The 15,397-nt window shown below is 49.5% G+C and overlaps 3 protein-coding genes across 3 annotated transcripts; all 3 read left to right on the top strand.

The window, feature by feature from the left end:
* The first annotated feature begins 1,086 nt into the window (after nucleotides 1-1,086).
* Nucleotides 1,087-2,103, top strand: BC939DRAFT_489255 (uncharacterized protein). The gene is made up of 2 exons (XM_051559411.1): nucleotides 1,087-1,676; nucleotides 1,769-2,103. The coding sequence occupies exons 1-2, from the start codon at nucleotides 1,161-1,163 to the stop codon at nucleotides 2,009-2,011; spliced, it is 759 nt and encodes a 252-aa protein (XP_051416964.1). The 5' UTR covers nucleotides 1,087-1,160; the 3' UTR covers nucleotides 2,012-2,103.
* Nucleotides 2,104-3,705: 1,602 nt separating this feature from the next.
* On the top strand, nucleotides 3,706-8,015 carry BC939DRAFT_485873 (splicing factor 3B subunit 1). Its single transcript, XM_051559321.1, has 4 exons — nucleotides 3,706-3,974; nucleotides 4,056-7,276; nucleotides 7,374-7,506; nucleotides 7,635-8,015. The coding sequence occupies exons 1-4, from the start codon at nucleotides 3,965-3,967 to the stop codon at nucleotides 7,967-7,969; spliced, it is 3,699 nt and encodes a 1,232-aa protein (XP_051416963.1). The 5' UTR covers nucleotides 3,706-3,964; the 3' UTR covers nucleotides 7,970-8,015.
* A 579-nt stretch (nucleotides 8,016-8,594) lies between these two features.
* On the top strand, nucleotides 8,595-14,774 carry BC939DRAFT_437194 (uncharacterized protein). Its single transcript, XM_051553667.1, has 9 exons — nucleotides 8,595-8,864; nucleotides 8,970-9,006; nucleotides 9,144-9,212; nucleotides 9,522-9,883; nucleotides 10,014-10,960; nucleotides 11,049-11,681; nucleotides 11,778-12,406; nucleotides 12,493-12,669; nucleotides 12,757-14,774. The coding sequence occupies exons 2-9, from the start codon at nucleotides 8,979-8,981 to the stop codon at nucleotides 14,727-14,729; spliced, it is 4,818 nt and encodes a 1,605-aa protein (XP_051416962.1). The 5' UTR covers nucleotides 8,595-8,864; nucleotides 8,970-8,978; the 3' UTR covers nucleotides 14,730-14,774.
* Nucleotides 14,775-15,397: the final 623 nt, after the last annotated feature.

Here is a 15,397-nt window from a genome sequence, read left to right as displayed (position 1 = left end):
TGGAGTGCGACCAAGGAGTACAACAACGAAGACTCCATGTCCTCTTTTCTCAAGGCACATTCGCGATATACTTTTAGTTATTGTTGGTAGACTGCAGACCCTGCAGACTCGTCCTAGGATGACGAAATGCTGTAGGCGACGCGTTTCGAAATAAAATCGAGCACATATTCGCCCCAGTACCAATCGCCGTTGCTTCGTGGTCGGAAGGGCTTTCAACCCGCACTCGGCCGACAGATCTATGCCAATTTAGGAGCCAGGAGTCCAATAGATATTGCTCTTTCCAGTACCGGGTACAATCATATCTGTCATCCTGTCATCAGCAAATGGAGCGCAGCAAAAGGAATGAAGAGCTTTTCTATTCTCTTTTATTCGCGATATGATTTTCTCGAAGGACGAGTGATGGGTAAAATCTCCTCTTTCGGTGAGTGAAGGGTACCTTATTCGGATGATCCAAATGAAAATTCAGAGAACTGAGAACTCTTCAACAGCCTTTTTCCCTCGCAAAAGTAGGCTCGACCCTAAAAAGGCAATGACTGAATTCATGTGCATTTAATGCTCTCTCCCTCAGGCTGGGGTCGAGCCTACCTTTTGCGAGGGAACAAAATGAACAAAAAAAAAGACCTCTCTGAACACTTTCCCTCTTTTCTTTCTCACCTTATTGCCCATCTTTCACTTAGTGCATGCTCGTTCTCTCGTCCGCGGTCATCAATCCCAGGCACTTGTGCAACGAGGCCTGAGTGCACAAGGATTCCCGCCGGCCAATGAAATTACATTGTTCAAAATCACCATTGTTCAATTATTCAAATAATTTGCTGTTGAAGAGTACTCTGGAAGGGAGATGCTAATGCGAAATGGTGTCCGGAGACGACGGAACTGCGCACTGCAAGGTGCCATCTCTATTATGCGTCTATGCCGTAAGTGAGCTCAACCATAGACTAGAGGGCGTTGAGTGAACGTGCTCCGAGCTCCTGCGCTGCTTTACCGTCCGTCTGGCGAAGAACCAAGGAAAAACGGATCCCTGGATCATATGATATCAAAGCGCGAAAAAAACGCATAAAAAGAGCCGCCACTCTTTTTTTTTTTTTTATTCACCTTCACCGCACATATTATCTATCCCACTCTCAACCAAGGAACAAGAAAACAAGACAGTTTCTACAGCCATGACTCTGCCCGCATCAACTGCCAGCACGCTGTCGTATGACAACAAAGACTGCAAGTACAGCGTCTTTTATTTCAAATTCCATGCCCTCGGCGCCTGTCCACGCGCTCTTCTCTGCTTTGGTGAGGCCCAATGGGATAACAAGGTCCAGGACTTGTCGGAATGGCCTCAGATCAGGGACTCGGCTCCCTTTGGTACGCTCCCAATCCTTCTCGAGACCGACCTCACCACAGGCAAGACTATCGAAATCCCAGAATCAGGAGCCATTGAGAGGTACTTGGCCAGGATGTTTGGGTTATTGGGCGACACGGCTCGGGAGGAGGTGTTGAGCGACGTCTTTTATGCGCAGGCGGTGATATTGGACACAAAGTATATTGAGATGTTGCGCTGCACGTTTGAGGAGATCCGTATGAAGGCATTGGAGCAGTTCTTAGGGACGACGTTACCGAATTGGGTCAAGGCCTGTGAGAGGCATCTGAAGGAGAACGGAAACACAGGCCACTTTGTTGACAATAAGGTATGCATGCCTTGAACAGTGGATAAAAGCGCATGGCTTCAGGATGCGCTGGAAACTCATGCTGACCTCTTCATTTTAATTTTTTAATACAGTTCACATTGGCGGATATTAAGACGGCTGTCGTCTTGGACACTTACTTGGCCCTGGATTCGGAAAAGGTCCTCAACCCTACCAATTGCCCTTGTCTCTGGAAACTGAAGAAGACAGTCGACACCCATCCCACCTATGCTGCCTGGCGCAAGTCAGAGCAATTCAAGGATATGGACGAGGTAGTGCAGGCGGGCGTAGGCGCCCTCATGCCCCTTGATATCAAGAAGTCGCACATCTTTTCGTAGATTCCCATCAGCTACCGAATCGTAGACTGAACAGCTCCTTTGGGAACGCAAAGTATAGGTTGAACAATATACATATATTTGTTTTTATTGTTTTTATTGTTTTTAAATATGTATGACACTACTGAATATCGCATGACTGTGCCCGATGGTTAGTGGTGCTGTGATCCGTCAGCATAGGGTTCGTCGCATTTTCAGGTTTGAACGATAGGCCAATTCAAAGCGGTTCTTCAAGTTGAGCGAACTCTTCATGGTCTGAAGCTGTCTCCGAGGCAAGGTCGCGATCCCATCGCTTAAAGATTTGAAAAGAAACAGCGAGCCCGTTGTCTCTCACGGTCAAGGACAAGATGACGCTTGCTCGAGCAGTCAAAAAGATCGAGTCGACCACCGATAGCCCATCGTGCAAGAAAGTTAAATGAAGAAACGAAGGGGATCAAACTGCAAGAAAAGCGAGCCAACCGTCAAGACGAAGAAAATTGTATATGGTCCACGTATTAAAAACTTGACGCGCCACAAGCTTACACATCAGTGGTAGCTTTGAGTAATAAGTTTCGGGTAAGATGTGGAAGAGAGTATTTACGGCGGACCATTCAATACACGCGCTCTCCAAGAGCATTTTCACGGAACACGAGAATGTCCAAGTATAATAGTCTATGTACCATGGCAGATCGGCTTCTGTGTTGTTGTGCTGCTCTACTGATACTCGGCGGCCACACTTTTTTGTACGCATTGAACCTCATGAATACCTTTTTTTATACGTTAGTCGCCAAGTGCTACCCCATAAATGAGTCGCAAACCGCCAAATTTTATTGACGGAATTATAGGGTGTAAAACGGTCAATAGGCCCCTCATCAAGTGAGCGTTGTCTGATAAAGCCGCTATTGGACCTTCAAAAGCTTTTCCGTTCGCAAGATAAATTTTACTGGTCTTGGTCTGTTGTTCCTTTATGGATGCAAATGCGAACACTTGCGCTTAGGAATACGGGATCGTATCTGCCGGCGATTTTTTTACTTCATCGACGTGTCTTAGCTGTTGAGAAAGGTTTGCCCAACCGGACACAAGAACTTGCGCATACGCATACGTTGACTGCAAGCGCTACATTGACCGCGGACTCGGTGGGGCTGTCGTGACCTCTCCGTAATTGGATAGTAGTGGACAGCAGTGGATAGCGACCGGCACTAGACGGGAAGCTTTGCGGCGGCTTCAACGATTGCCCTAACTGGATAAGAAAAATTTATCCTAATTGAAAGTATATGTTTCGCGTCTATCCACACTCAGAGGCAGCGGAGGGGGTTAAGGCATGCAGGCCTTGTAGAACAAGGGTGCAATTCATCTAAGGCTTACAAAGACCTTGTTACTTAGGCAAAGATCTCAGGGTCCTATCCTAACATCTGGTAACAGAGAGAGGTCAATCGAAGAAAAATATCAGCAATGAAGACAGTCGACTATTGTTGCAGATACGCACATGTACTAATAGTGTACAATCGCCACCAGAATATTAATGTTTTACTAGGAAGCTGTGCATAAAGGGAAGTTTGCACAAATAGAAACTTCCGCCCAAAACGCATCCAAGAGAAAGGCTTCGGAGGAGGAGGAACAGATCATGGCGATCCTCCAGAGAACGCGCCGACCCCGCGAGGAATAGTAGCCAGAATAGTTTTTCTTGTGTGCCGCCCCCACATTCCCCCTGATGATTTCCCATGTCGTATGCGACGCTTAGAAGCCACTTCGGTGACGTAATAGGTGCGCAGATGTGCGGATTTCATGTCGTTGCTGTATTCCAACCCTGACAATCTTTCTCCCTGCAACACCATTCTGCCTGCATCTCCTCCACCCCTTGGCATCCTTTTCATAACCTCACCTCAGGACAAGGAAATCCTTCTCGGTTTAGTTCAGTAACGAGGCTTCGCCGTCAGTAATAACAAACTTCGACACCAAGGATCCCCTCGAGCCAGCATGTCTGACGGTAGGCTGCATGGCAATCGCCTTTGCATCATCGTGAGATCAACTCAGCTTTCTAATCAATCCTATGCTTCTTCTAATCTAGACACCATTGCGCAGATCAAGGCGACGCAAGAGCAGCGGGCGAAGGACAAAGCGACTCAGCGCGAGGACACGCGCGTGTCCCTGACGGGAGTTGGATACGATCAGGATATCTATGGCAGTGGTAACAAATTTGAGGGTTACTCGACAGAGCTCCCCATGGATGATGACGAGGAGGAGGATGAGCTCTCAAAGCGCATGGCCCAGAACAGCAAGAAACTATCCTCATATACTGCACCTAAGGAAGCCTTTGCTCATTTGGCATCCGTGGATGGAGATGATACCGATCCGTTTGCAGGAAGAGTCGAATCAAAGAGAATCATCGACAGAGAAGACGATTACAACAAGCGACGCTTAAACAGAGTCCTTTCTCCTACCAGATTGGATCCCTTCGCTAAGGGTGATGTTGCTGATTCAGATGCAAGATCATATGCGGAGGTCATGAGAGAAGCGGAACTCGAGCGCGAACAGCAGCGAGTCCTTCAAAAGATTGCGGAAAAGAAGAAGGAGGCACAGAAGGCTACAGGACAGGACGCACCACCCCCACCTACACCTACTGGACGGAAAAGACGTTGGGATGTAGCTACACCTGTCGTGGCACCCGCTGCGACCTCATCATGGAACGAACCAGACGACCACGTTGCTGCGCCAACAAACCGGTGGGAGGAGACACCAAAGGCGGAGGTCAAGAAGCGAAACCGTTGGGATGAGACACCAGTTGCCAACAGTACATCATCATGGGACGCTACGCCGAGGGCTTCTGGAGTTACCGAGACACCAACAGCGAAGCGCTCGAGATGGGACGAGACACCAGTCGCACCTTCAGGCATGTTTGGCGCCACTCCAATGGGAGCTGGACAGCTCGGCATGGTCACACCCAACCTTGCTGTGCCTATGACTCCCGAAGCGATGAACGCGCAGCGCTGGGAGCACGAGATCGACATGCGTAACCGACCTCTCTCGGACGAAGATCTAGACGCCATGTTTCCTACAACCGGCTACAAAATTCTTGACCAACCCACCACCTACCAGCCTATTCGCACACCTGCCCGCAAACTCATGGCGACACCCACACCCTATGCTGGAAGTGGATTCATGATGCAGGACGAAAACATGAAGCAGAACTATGGTATTGCACCCGAGGTAGAGATTCCTGGTGGCAGCAATCTTCCGTTCTTCAAGCAGGAGGATATGCAGCATTTCGGAAAGTTATTGGACGAGAAGGACGAATCGGCTATGTCACCGGAGGACATCAAGGAGCGCAAGATCATGAGGTTGTTGTTGAAGATCAAGAACGGAACACCACCTATGCGAAAGGCTGCTCTTAGGACAATCACGGACAAGGCGCGAGATTTTGGCGCGGGACCTCTTTTCAACCAAATTTTGCCTTTGCTCATGTCGCCAACGCTTGAAGACCAGGAGCGTCACTTGTTGGTAAAAGTCATTGACAGGATTTTGTACAAGCTGGATGATCTTGTGCGCCCATATGTCCACAAGATCCTGGTCGTCATTGAGCCGTTGCTGATTGATGAGGATTACTACGCGCGTGTAGAAGGTCGAGAGATTATCAGCAACTTGAGTAAGGCAGCCGGACTCGTCACCATGATTGCGACAATGCGTCCCGATATTGACCATGCCGATGAATACGTTCGAAATACGACAGCGCGTGCGTTCTCCGTTGTCGCCTCTGCACTTGGTATCCCAGCACTGCTGCCCTTCTTGAAGGCTGTACCAAACAGTAAAAAGTCGTGGCAGGCTCGACATACCGGTATTAAGATTGTACAACAGATTGCCATTTTGCTCGGATGCGCTATTCTGCCCCATCTCAAGAACCTGGTCGACGCCATCGCCAAGGGTTTGGAGGATGAACAGCAGAAGGTCAGGACAATCACATCTCTCGCTATCGCTGCATTGGCCGAGGCTGCCCATCCTTACGGTATCGAATCTTTCGACTCTGTACTCGCGCCTCTCTGGTCAGGCATCCGCAAGCACCGAGGAAAGGGCCTTGCGGCTTTTCTCAAGGCCATTGGATATATCATCCCCCTGATGGACGCCGAATATGCCAACTATTACACAAAGGAGGTCATGCCCACTCTGATCAGGGAGTTCCAGTCTCCAGATGAGGAGATGAAGAAGATTGTGCTCAAAGTTGTCAAGCAATGTGCTGGCACGGATGGAGTTACACCTCAGTACATCAAGGAGGAGATTTTGCCAGAGTTTTTCAAGAACTTTTGGGTGCGTCGCATGGCATTGGACCGAAGGAACTACAAACAACTGGTTGAAACCACAGTCGAACTTGCGCAGAAAGTTGGCGTGACAGAGATTATTTCCAGGATCGTCGAGGATTTGAAGGACGAGTCGGAGCCCTACCGCAAGATGGTCATGGAGACGATCGAGAAGGTGATCGCACAGCTGGGTGCCGCAGATATCGACGGCCGGCTGGAGGAGGTTCTCATCGACGGTATCTTGTACGCCTTCCAGGAACAGACAGTGGAGGATATTGTTATGCTCAACGGTTTCGGCACAGTGGTCAACGCTCTCGGATATCGCAGCAAGGCCTATCTCCCCCAGATTACTTCGACCATTCTTTGGCGCCTGAACAACAAATCTGCCAAGGTTCGACAGCAAGCTGCAGATTTGATCTCGCGAATCGCCGTGGTGATGAAGACCTGCGGAGAAGAGAAGCTGATGGGTCATCTCGGTCTTGTTCTGTTTGAATACCTTGGAGAGGAATACCCTGAAGTCCTGGGCTCTATCCTGGGTGCATTGAAGGCGATTGTCAATGTGATCGGTATGAGCAGCATGACACCACCGATCAAGGATCTGCTTCCTCGCCTGACGCCTATTCTCAAGAATCGACACGAGAAAGTACAGGAGAACAATATCGATTTGGTTGGCCGTATTGCAGATCGTGGAGCGGAGTATGTGAGCGCAAGAGAATGGATGCGTGTCTGTTTCGAGCTATTGGATATGTTGAAGGCACACAAGAAGGGCATTCGTCGAGCAGCAGTCAATACTTTTGGATATATCGCCAAGGCCATTGGACCGCAGGATGTATTGGCAACGTTGCTCAACAACTTGAAGGTGCAGGAGCGTCAGAACCGTGTGTGCACAACGGTTGCTATTGCCATCGTCGCCGAGACATGTGCACCCTTCACAGTGTTGCCAGCATTGATGAATGAATACCGTGTGCCTGAACTCAACGTCCAGAACGGTGTCTTAAAGGTAAGCTCATCTCTATGAGGTTTGTAATGTCGATTCGGAAGAACATGAACATACTTACTAACGTTTGAGTACTGCCTGTTTGCTCTATCATATATAGTCGCTGGCATGGGTATTCGAGTATATCGGAGAGATGGGCAAGGACTATATTTATGCGGTTACACCGCTGCTTGAGGATGCACTCATGGATCGCGATCTCGTTCATCGTCAGACCGCATGTACCACTGTGAAACGTAAGCGAAAATATTGATTCGATTGTGCGTTTCCGTTCCTGTATTGATCATCAGCAATTGAAGGACTCGCAGCTAACGACTGTTTTACTGTTCATTATTTTGATTTCTTGGTTTCATGTTCCGATTAGATATGTCCCTGGGTGTTGTTGGCCTTGGATGTGAAGATGCGCTACTTCATCTGCTTAATTATGTGTGGCCTAATATTTTCGAGACGTCGCCCCATGTGATCAACGCAGTGATGGATGCTATCGATGGTCTGACTGTAGCGCTGGGCTCGGGTACGACCCTACAATATGTGGTCCAGGGTCTGTTCCATCCGGCGCGTAAGGTCCGAGAGATCTACTGGAAGATCTACAACAATATGTACATTAGTGCACAGGACGGCGTGATTCCGTTCTACCCCACAATCGAGAACGACGAGAAGAACATATACGAGCGGACGGAGCTGTTCTATGTCGTGTAGAGCGAACACAGCAAGTCATAGCGAAATAAAATTGGGTCGTTTGTCTGAAAAGGGATGGCAGATGAGCATGTGGCAAACAATTGCCTAGTTTATTCTTCAAAGAACACAGCCTAGTCTATCAAAGGCATTACTGGTTTTGAAATGCATACGCCCTGGCTACGTGTTCATATTTCCCGAACAACTTCAAGGCGATGCTCGAGATGCATATACAGAACATGTGGCTATGGGGGGACCGTCTCTTGGCGCAGCCCATTCAATGTTCAATGGAGGTCTTTCATACACTCATATCCACTTTCTGTTTCTTGGAATTCACTCTTTAATGCAAAAGTCAGCAGCTTTTTTTTTTTTTTTTTTTTTTTAAAAAAAGAGGGGTCTTTGTCTGCCATAATCAATCTTTGTGCGAGGATCCCGCAAGGCCATCTTGGGATCTCCAGGAACATGGGAAACGATCCACACGTTAACTCTCAATGGGCTAAAACCAGTTGAAGCGTAATCGACCTGCAGACGGTATTTCTCCCCTTGGCATGCTCAATAATTACTCGCGCACCAAACTATACTCGATATACATAGACTAGCTCAATAATAAAACACGTCCACGGGTCGCTGTAACTTGCTACGCTCTTCACATCTCTCATTAACTCCCTGCCACACTCATCCACATTCTTCTCTTCTCATCACAGTCCTCTCATCTCAACCTGTCATTAACATGCTGACCGTACCTCCGAATCCCCCTTCGGTCCCGCCTGGTCCAACGGCAACCGAGGGTGTAGCAGCTATGATGCCTGTCGCCAACATAACACTCGAAGACGCCTTGCTTGACAACCCCAACTTCCGAGCCAACATCAAGCTGTTTGAGGGCCAGGTCTTTTTTATCGAAAGCTGGCTCACAGCGTTGGTAAGACGTTGCTTAGTACTTGAGAATGGGCCTTGAATTGGTCTGCGCGCAGATGAAACAGTACAACTGCTTATTAGCGCTGTTCAAATCACTTTTTTTTACTAGCAACGATCCATGAACCAGTTCACAGAGGAATGGGAACGTATGTCTGCACCAGTGTTCGATCTTTGTTGAAATGTGTGCTCTTCGACATTGATACCGGCCAGCAATGGTCATACTTACCATCTGCTTCCGCCATAAACCCTGTCTGTCCTCTTTCGATGAAATATGAGATCATAGGCCTGAATGAAGTCACTTCCGTCCTCAACAAGCGGGCCGAGGTTCCGCTTTTGTCCCAGAGCATGCTGAGTATGCTCCCACTTAGTTATTTCCTGGGGTGGACATATGGCGATCGATGGCTATTTGCCCGGGATTTGGTGTTGGCCAATGGATAGGGGAGGGCGTGGACGACACCCATGATCTGTCCTCCGAGCACTTGCATTTTACCTCATATTGTCAGATTGTCAGTTGATCTCGAGTCAACAGAGAGGACAGCTGCAGCCTTCGACTCTTATCGCGTGCCCACTTTCCTCATGTTGCTAGTCCGCCTCTTGCAATGTGCGGTATTATTGATAAGAAACGTCTCGTTCTAACCGCATGTCCGAATGTCCTGTTTAGGTTCACAATATACAATTCCTGCTATGAAGCTGACAGGCGACGCATTTCGGACAACGCTGGCCCTCAAAAACAAATACATCTCTGAGGTAAACGAACAGGTGCTGAAGCCATTGGACGACTTTCTCAAAACGGATCTCAAGGAGTTCAAGGAATCGAAAAAGGTCTTTGACAAGGCTCTGGAAAAGTACGAGAGCACCCTTGCCAAATACAACGGACAGAGCCGACAAAAGGAACCCAGCGCACTCAGAGAGGAAGCATTTCAGCTCTACGACACCCGCAAGGCCTATATCCAAGCAGCCATGTCTTGTTCGATGCTCTGTATCAAGTTTCAGGATGCATTGGATCAGCTAGTCCTTGGTGTGGTAGGTGCTTCAGTCTTTGCCATCTTATGGTTGTCCTGCTCCTCTTGTAATTACAGGAAAGCAAAAGATCTTATGTCGCCTGTGTCGACTCTAATGTCTTGTTACGCCGTCATTCGACCTTCTCCTCTAGTTTCTGGACCTGATCGCCACTCAACACGATTACTTTTCAGGCAATGCGGATCATTTTGGAAGAATGGCCTTACAGGTCTTGCAGTTGAAGACGTATATGAAGGGTCATAAAGATGCCAGCACTATCACCCTGCAGGAACTAGAGCAGAGCAGGGAACGATACACAGCCGACGCAATTGAGTATTGGAAGCCGAGTCGATCCTTGAAGTGCTATTCTAACAGTGTGCCTACACCAAAGTCGACGATCGGACATGCGGCTTTAGGGTCGGCCTTTGCTGCTCAGATGGCAGGACAGATGCCTTTGAACACACTCATGGCACGACCTGCTACGATATCGCAGTTCTCGACCCCCGGCAATAATAACCGGCAGCCCATTCCAATACAGCAGCTTCAAGCACAGCCCTCCATGCCCAATCTCAGCGCAGCTGCAGTAGGACAGAAGCCAAGTAACACCGTTCTCGCACCCCTGGAAGGCGCCTCCGCCGCAGATACCCTCTCCATCAACACTGCGCTGCCCAGGAGTAATAATTCGTCATCACTCTCGCTACCAAACTCTGTGAGCAACCTTCCGCTGTCAAATTCCAGTTCTCCAACACATATCCCTCTCCCTCAGACGCATCTCGGCTATGGTACCCCGACAACCAAGCAAGGGTACCTCAACATCCGGATCCCTCAGCCCAGGAATCGTGCTCCAGTATGGCAACGCAAATACTTCTTTATTCAGGAAGGAGAGTTTGGCTTTGAGAGCGTCGTGTCAAATCCGACAGTTGGATCTCAGGTGGTACAGAGCGAAAGAATTGCAGTCTTGTTGTGCGAGGTGCGGTATGGATCCTCGTCGGGCTCTTCGATGGTTGTGAATGGAGGCGGAAACCCCACTACCGGAAGTCAAGGGTTAGCTATGGTCCAAATGGAACGCCGATTCTGTTTCGAAGTCGTCTGTGCAACCCAGTAAGCATCACCTGCAAATGACCAAGGATTAGCAAGAGAATTTTTTCGATAAGTTTCTAACCCTGCTTGCTTGTGGTTTGTTCATTAGGTCTTATTTGCTACAGGCAGAGGCGGAGGATGATTTGATGAGCTGGGTCGAGACCTTTGAGGCTGCTAAGCGAGATGCACTCTTGCAACAACATCTCCCTCGACCCCAAGAGTCTGATGAACCATACTCGCCCATACCCGACTCTGGCAATTCGGGATTTTCGTTTTCAGGCGAGAACTTGCTGGAATCCGAGGCAGCGGCGCGCGAGAAATCTAACAATGACTCGGAAGAATCCAAATCTGCGGGACTGTTAGGGCTGGGATGGGCTGTGAACGTTCCGGGCGTCAGTCTGCTTCTTGGAAACAACGCTGTGTCTAACAAGACCGGGTCTGGGACTGACTCAACAACCGTTGATGGTGCGGACAACAATGCAGAGGCAACAAATCCAGCGGATCAGTCCGAGACAAAGACCAGTGGAGAAGGACAGGGTACTACAGTCGAAACGGATGTATCTCTTCGCCCATCTACAGTGGAAACGGATGCCTCCGCCCATGTGAGGTCCTGGTCCATTGGCGACGTTCCTGCCGGTCCTGAGCAGCGTTCTGGACACACGCACCAAATGTCGGAGATCGAGAAGTTGATGACAAGCACGCTTCATCTGGTTCCCAGGACAACACCTCTTGCCGTCTCAGAGTATGTCTTCGAACATTCACAAACACAACAGAGTGCCTTGCTGATATGAGACGCTAACTTGGGTATTGATACTATGGTTCGATTTATCTGCAATAGAATCCCTCACTACCCTATGGAATTGGTCGTGCGCAATAGAGAATTACATCTGCGCTTCCATGGAACCAAAGTCCATTCCAAGGAATACGTGCTCCATTCGTGGACTAGCGGTTATCTGGACGATTCGCGTCCCGATAAGCCGATCATGGTTTACGGTCGTGTCTTCTTGACACAATCTGGAATGTACTTTTATGCGCGCGGACTGAGTGTGGAAACAAAACGGATGTACCGGTTCTCGTCTATTCGGGGTATCGAGTGCGAGCAAAAAGACATCTCGACAGAGTGGCGTATCGAAACCATGGATGGCGTACAGCATATCTTTTCGCAATTTACCCTGACAGACACTGAGTATCAGGTACTGCATCTAATTTGGACGAACGTGCATCAGGCCAAGGATCGACTTCCCGTCAAGGAATTGTTCAGGAGAACAATGTTAATTACGAGCAAACCCAAGGGAAGTGCTGGATCGGGGTCGTTGGCGGAAACAGAGTCGAGCCATTTGATAACCCGCGAAGGGAGAATAACACATCCTTCAGGAAATAGTGGGACATCCGGAGCAGAGAGCAGGGATACCGGCGATGCGACTTCTGTCAGGGGCGATGACGACGATTGGAATGACGTTGATGAAGGTAAACGTCGAGATTTTTTTCTGGAGCTGCTAGGGTTTGTTCATGGACACTAAATCATTTGCTGAATGCATATCTATGTCTGATAGAACCTCCGGCTTCGGTGGAGCTGCCGTCTGGTCCTGCGGCATGCAACTGCTCAGGCCATATGGAGAAGGTCGAGCTGGAACAAACCTATGATGTTTCGGCAAAGACATTGAATCACCTGCTGTTTGGTGACAATAGTCCCGTATGGAAGGAGTTTCATGCTCGTCGCAATAACAAAGGTACGGTGTCCGTTGCAGTTTGGTAAAAATAATCTAGAGAATCACAATGAGCTGAACGCTTACTATTTTCTTTTATGGATTTTGTAGTGCAAAGCGTTGGCGAGTGGACGGAGAAGGCTGGAGGGCACCGTGAGAGGATCGTAAAGTTCCTGATGGTTGTGAACAACCCGCTTGTGAAATTGAACCAGGCGGACTGTGTCGAGACCCAGACCTGTGAAGTCGATGAAGACTACATTCGATACTCTTACATAATCCGATCCAATGTCGCAGCGATGCCATACAGCGACGCATTCACTCCAATGAGTAGGTACTGCGTCACTTATGTGGACAAGAACCGGAGCAAGCTGACCTGCTCTAGCGGTATTGAATGGCACAAGAACCCAATGGTCAAAGCCATGATCAAGGGAGCAGTCTTCAAGGGTACTGCGGAGACGATCAAGGATATTTCAGAAATCCTGCAGCTGCACCTCGAACGTCGTGGTCAGGAGCGAAACCCCGCACGACCACCGCACTCGGCCCCTGCGACTGTCACTGGGGACAGACCTGGCATGCATGGTCGAACAGAGTCCTCGAAGATCATGATTTCTTTAGATGGTCCGGATAATGACGGACACAGCATTCTATTGAACCCGCAAGATGGAAATGCGGATGTTGCAGCTGGTGCAGCATTGGATAGCCGTGTGCCAGGCGCCAGGCGTCATACGGTCAGCACTGCAGCTGGTTCAGGAAAAGTCCACTATTCTGGCGCTCGTGTTCAGGGTCATTGGCCAACAGGATCGCAGCCGTCATTCGTACCAATTGGATCAAAGGAGAGCCGCACACGACTCCTGGGACGTCCTAGTCGGAGCACTCTGGTCGAAAAGGAATCTCAAGACGCCAAGGCCAAGTCTAGGTCAGGTAGAAGCGCTGAGTGGATCAAGAAGAACGTACTCGGGTTCGTTTACACGAAAGATGAGAAAGAAAGGCGCGCGATGTCTACGAAACTCCTCTATTTGGTTCTTGTGGTCTCGTCTCTGATCAACATCTGGGCGGCGTACAACAGCCAGCGGATGCTGGACACCGCATGGAGATTGAAGACAGGATCGTTGACAGGCTACACCAGCCGATTGAAGGGCTACCCGGAACCCCTGCATCGTATCTTCAGCCGAGAACACCATGACGACTCTATGTACCGTGATGGACCCAAGAACGTTCGTGTTGCTGCCAGAGCTGTATACCTTAAGGATCTGGAGGAACAGATGATGAGCGGAGAGCTGGATGGGTTTGACGATGGGCAGACGATTGATCCAAAGTGCTTTGATATTTTTATGGAGGCCCGAGACTCGTTCCGACCATGGCCCCAGCCGCCTCTAGAGTGGTATTCCGATCAAAACGACAGTCAGGCCTCATTTGAGGGCACAGCAACGTCTCTGGTACCTGTACAGCCCACAGCTGCATCGCGCGCTTCAGTCTTCAGTCAGGAAGAGGAGGCTGCGACACGACACCCATGGTTCCTACCCCACCATCGTCGATGGGCGACCAGAATTATTTTCCAGCGGGATCGGGTTGGAATCTTGAGACATGATCTTCTCGTGACTTTTGAGGTGCTAAAACAGCTTGAGCGAAGACTACTGGAGACAGAGTACATCAACTGGATCACGGACGAGCGTAGTCGGTGTCGTCTTTGGGAACGCAGGATGAAGGCTGCCAGAGCACCTGCTGCTGATGAAGGCAGGCGAAGAAAGGATGCAGAGGGGATTGCCAGTGGCAGTAGCGGAACGTCGGACGCTGATGGATCTGAGGATGGGGAAGCTCCGATGCTGAAGGGAAAGCTTACGCAACAACAGGAGATGGAGCAGAACTTGAGTAGGGAGCAGGTCAAGGAGCGCATCGCGCAGTTGTATGGCGATCCTTATGTGTCCTTGAACAGTGATGGCAAGAAGGAGGACAGCAGACCAGCGGATGGAGATAAGGATGAGGATAAGGAAAGGAAACAGGAGTTCAAAACCAAAGTGACGAAAGAGTTTTGCGAGGCACTGGAGCACCAAGTGGCGCTGTTCATGTTGGACATCAAGAAGTAATTCCGTATTTCAATAAATAACTGGTATGTGCGCTACATGCGAAGGCTCTTTGTGTGACCAGGATGTAGTAACGACCAAACTAGTTGGCCCATGTTCGCTATAGTTGACTCTCTATATGACCAAGATCCAAGCAGTCGTGCGTTAGCTGCCAGGATGGTCCAAAATCAATCGCAGTAAGAAGAGAGCAGCAGGGGAGATGACCATCGAAGGAGGAGACACCTCCGATGGCATGTCCGGTCGCCCCATTATCGGGTGCAGGTTCACAGGCAAAGGTCGAGACAGACGGAAAAAAGATTTTGCTCGTTAGTAATTGACGACGAGAGAGAGGGTCGGCGGTGGGGTTGTGGCCATAGGCCCCATGCTCCTGGCACCTGAATGATCTCGCGCGGCAATGGCTGGTCTGAGGTTGGCGCGCATCACTGATAGGGTCGCTATAGTCGCAATCGATGGCTGTGTTGGTGGTGTGGATGTGAGGGGTTGGTATAGCTGATATTGCCGGCAGCGGTAGGCGGCTGAGCGCGACCAAGAATCCATTTCTTGGAGAAAATCATCGGCCTCCAGGACGGGACAGATAGGTCGGGCCACAGCTGTAGAATTGTTCGTCGAAGCTAGCCATCCATGACTGATGTGTTGGTTTGCTAGGATTCGCGCCTTCTTTCTTTTTCTGA

The sequence above is a fragment of the Gamsiella multidivaricata genome (genome assembly GCF_025024155.1).
Source record: "Gamsiella multidivaricata strain RSA 2152 chromosome Unknown BC939scaffold_4, whole genome shotgun sequence".
Classification (NCBI taxonomy): domain Eukaryota; kingdom Fungi; phylum Mortierellomycota; class Mortierellomycetes; order Mortierellales; family Mortierellaceae; genus Gamsiella; species Gamsiella multidivaricata.
This window is presented reverse-complemented; position numbering and strand designations above follow the sequence as displayed.

Coding starts and splice junctions, on each gene's coding strand:
- BC939DRAFT_489255 (XM_051559411.1), top strand. CDS start 1,161: ATGACTCTGCCCGCATCAACTGCCAGCACGCTGTCGTATGACAACAAA. Junction 1,677..1,768: donor GCCACTTTGTTGACAATAAG/GTATGCATGCCT, acceptor TTTTTAATACAG/TTCACATTGGCGGATATTAA.
- BC939DRAFT_485873 (XM_051559321.1), top strand. Junction 7,277..7,373: donor TCCAGAACGGTGTCTTAAAG/GTAAGCTCATCT, acceptor TATCATATATAG/TCGCTGGCATGGGTATTCGA. Junction 7,507..7,634: donor CGCATGTACCACTGTGAAAC/GTAAGCGAAAAT, acceptor TGTTCCGATTAG/ATATGTCCCTGGGTGTTGTT.
- BC939DRAFT_437194 (XM_051553667.1), top strand. CDS start 8,979: ATGAACCAGTTCACAGAGGAATGGGAAC. Junction 9,007..9,143: donor GTTCACAGAGGAATGGGAAC/GTATGTCTGCAC, acceptor ATGAGATCATAG/GCCTGAATGAAGTCACTTCC. Junction 10,961..11,048: donor GAAGTCGTCTGTGCAACCCA/GTAAGCATCACC, acceptor TTTGTTCATTAG/GTCTTATTTGCTACAGGCAG.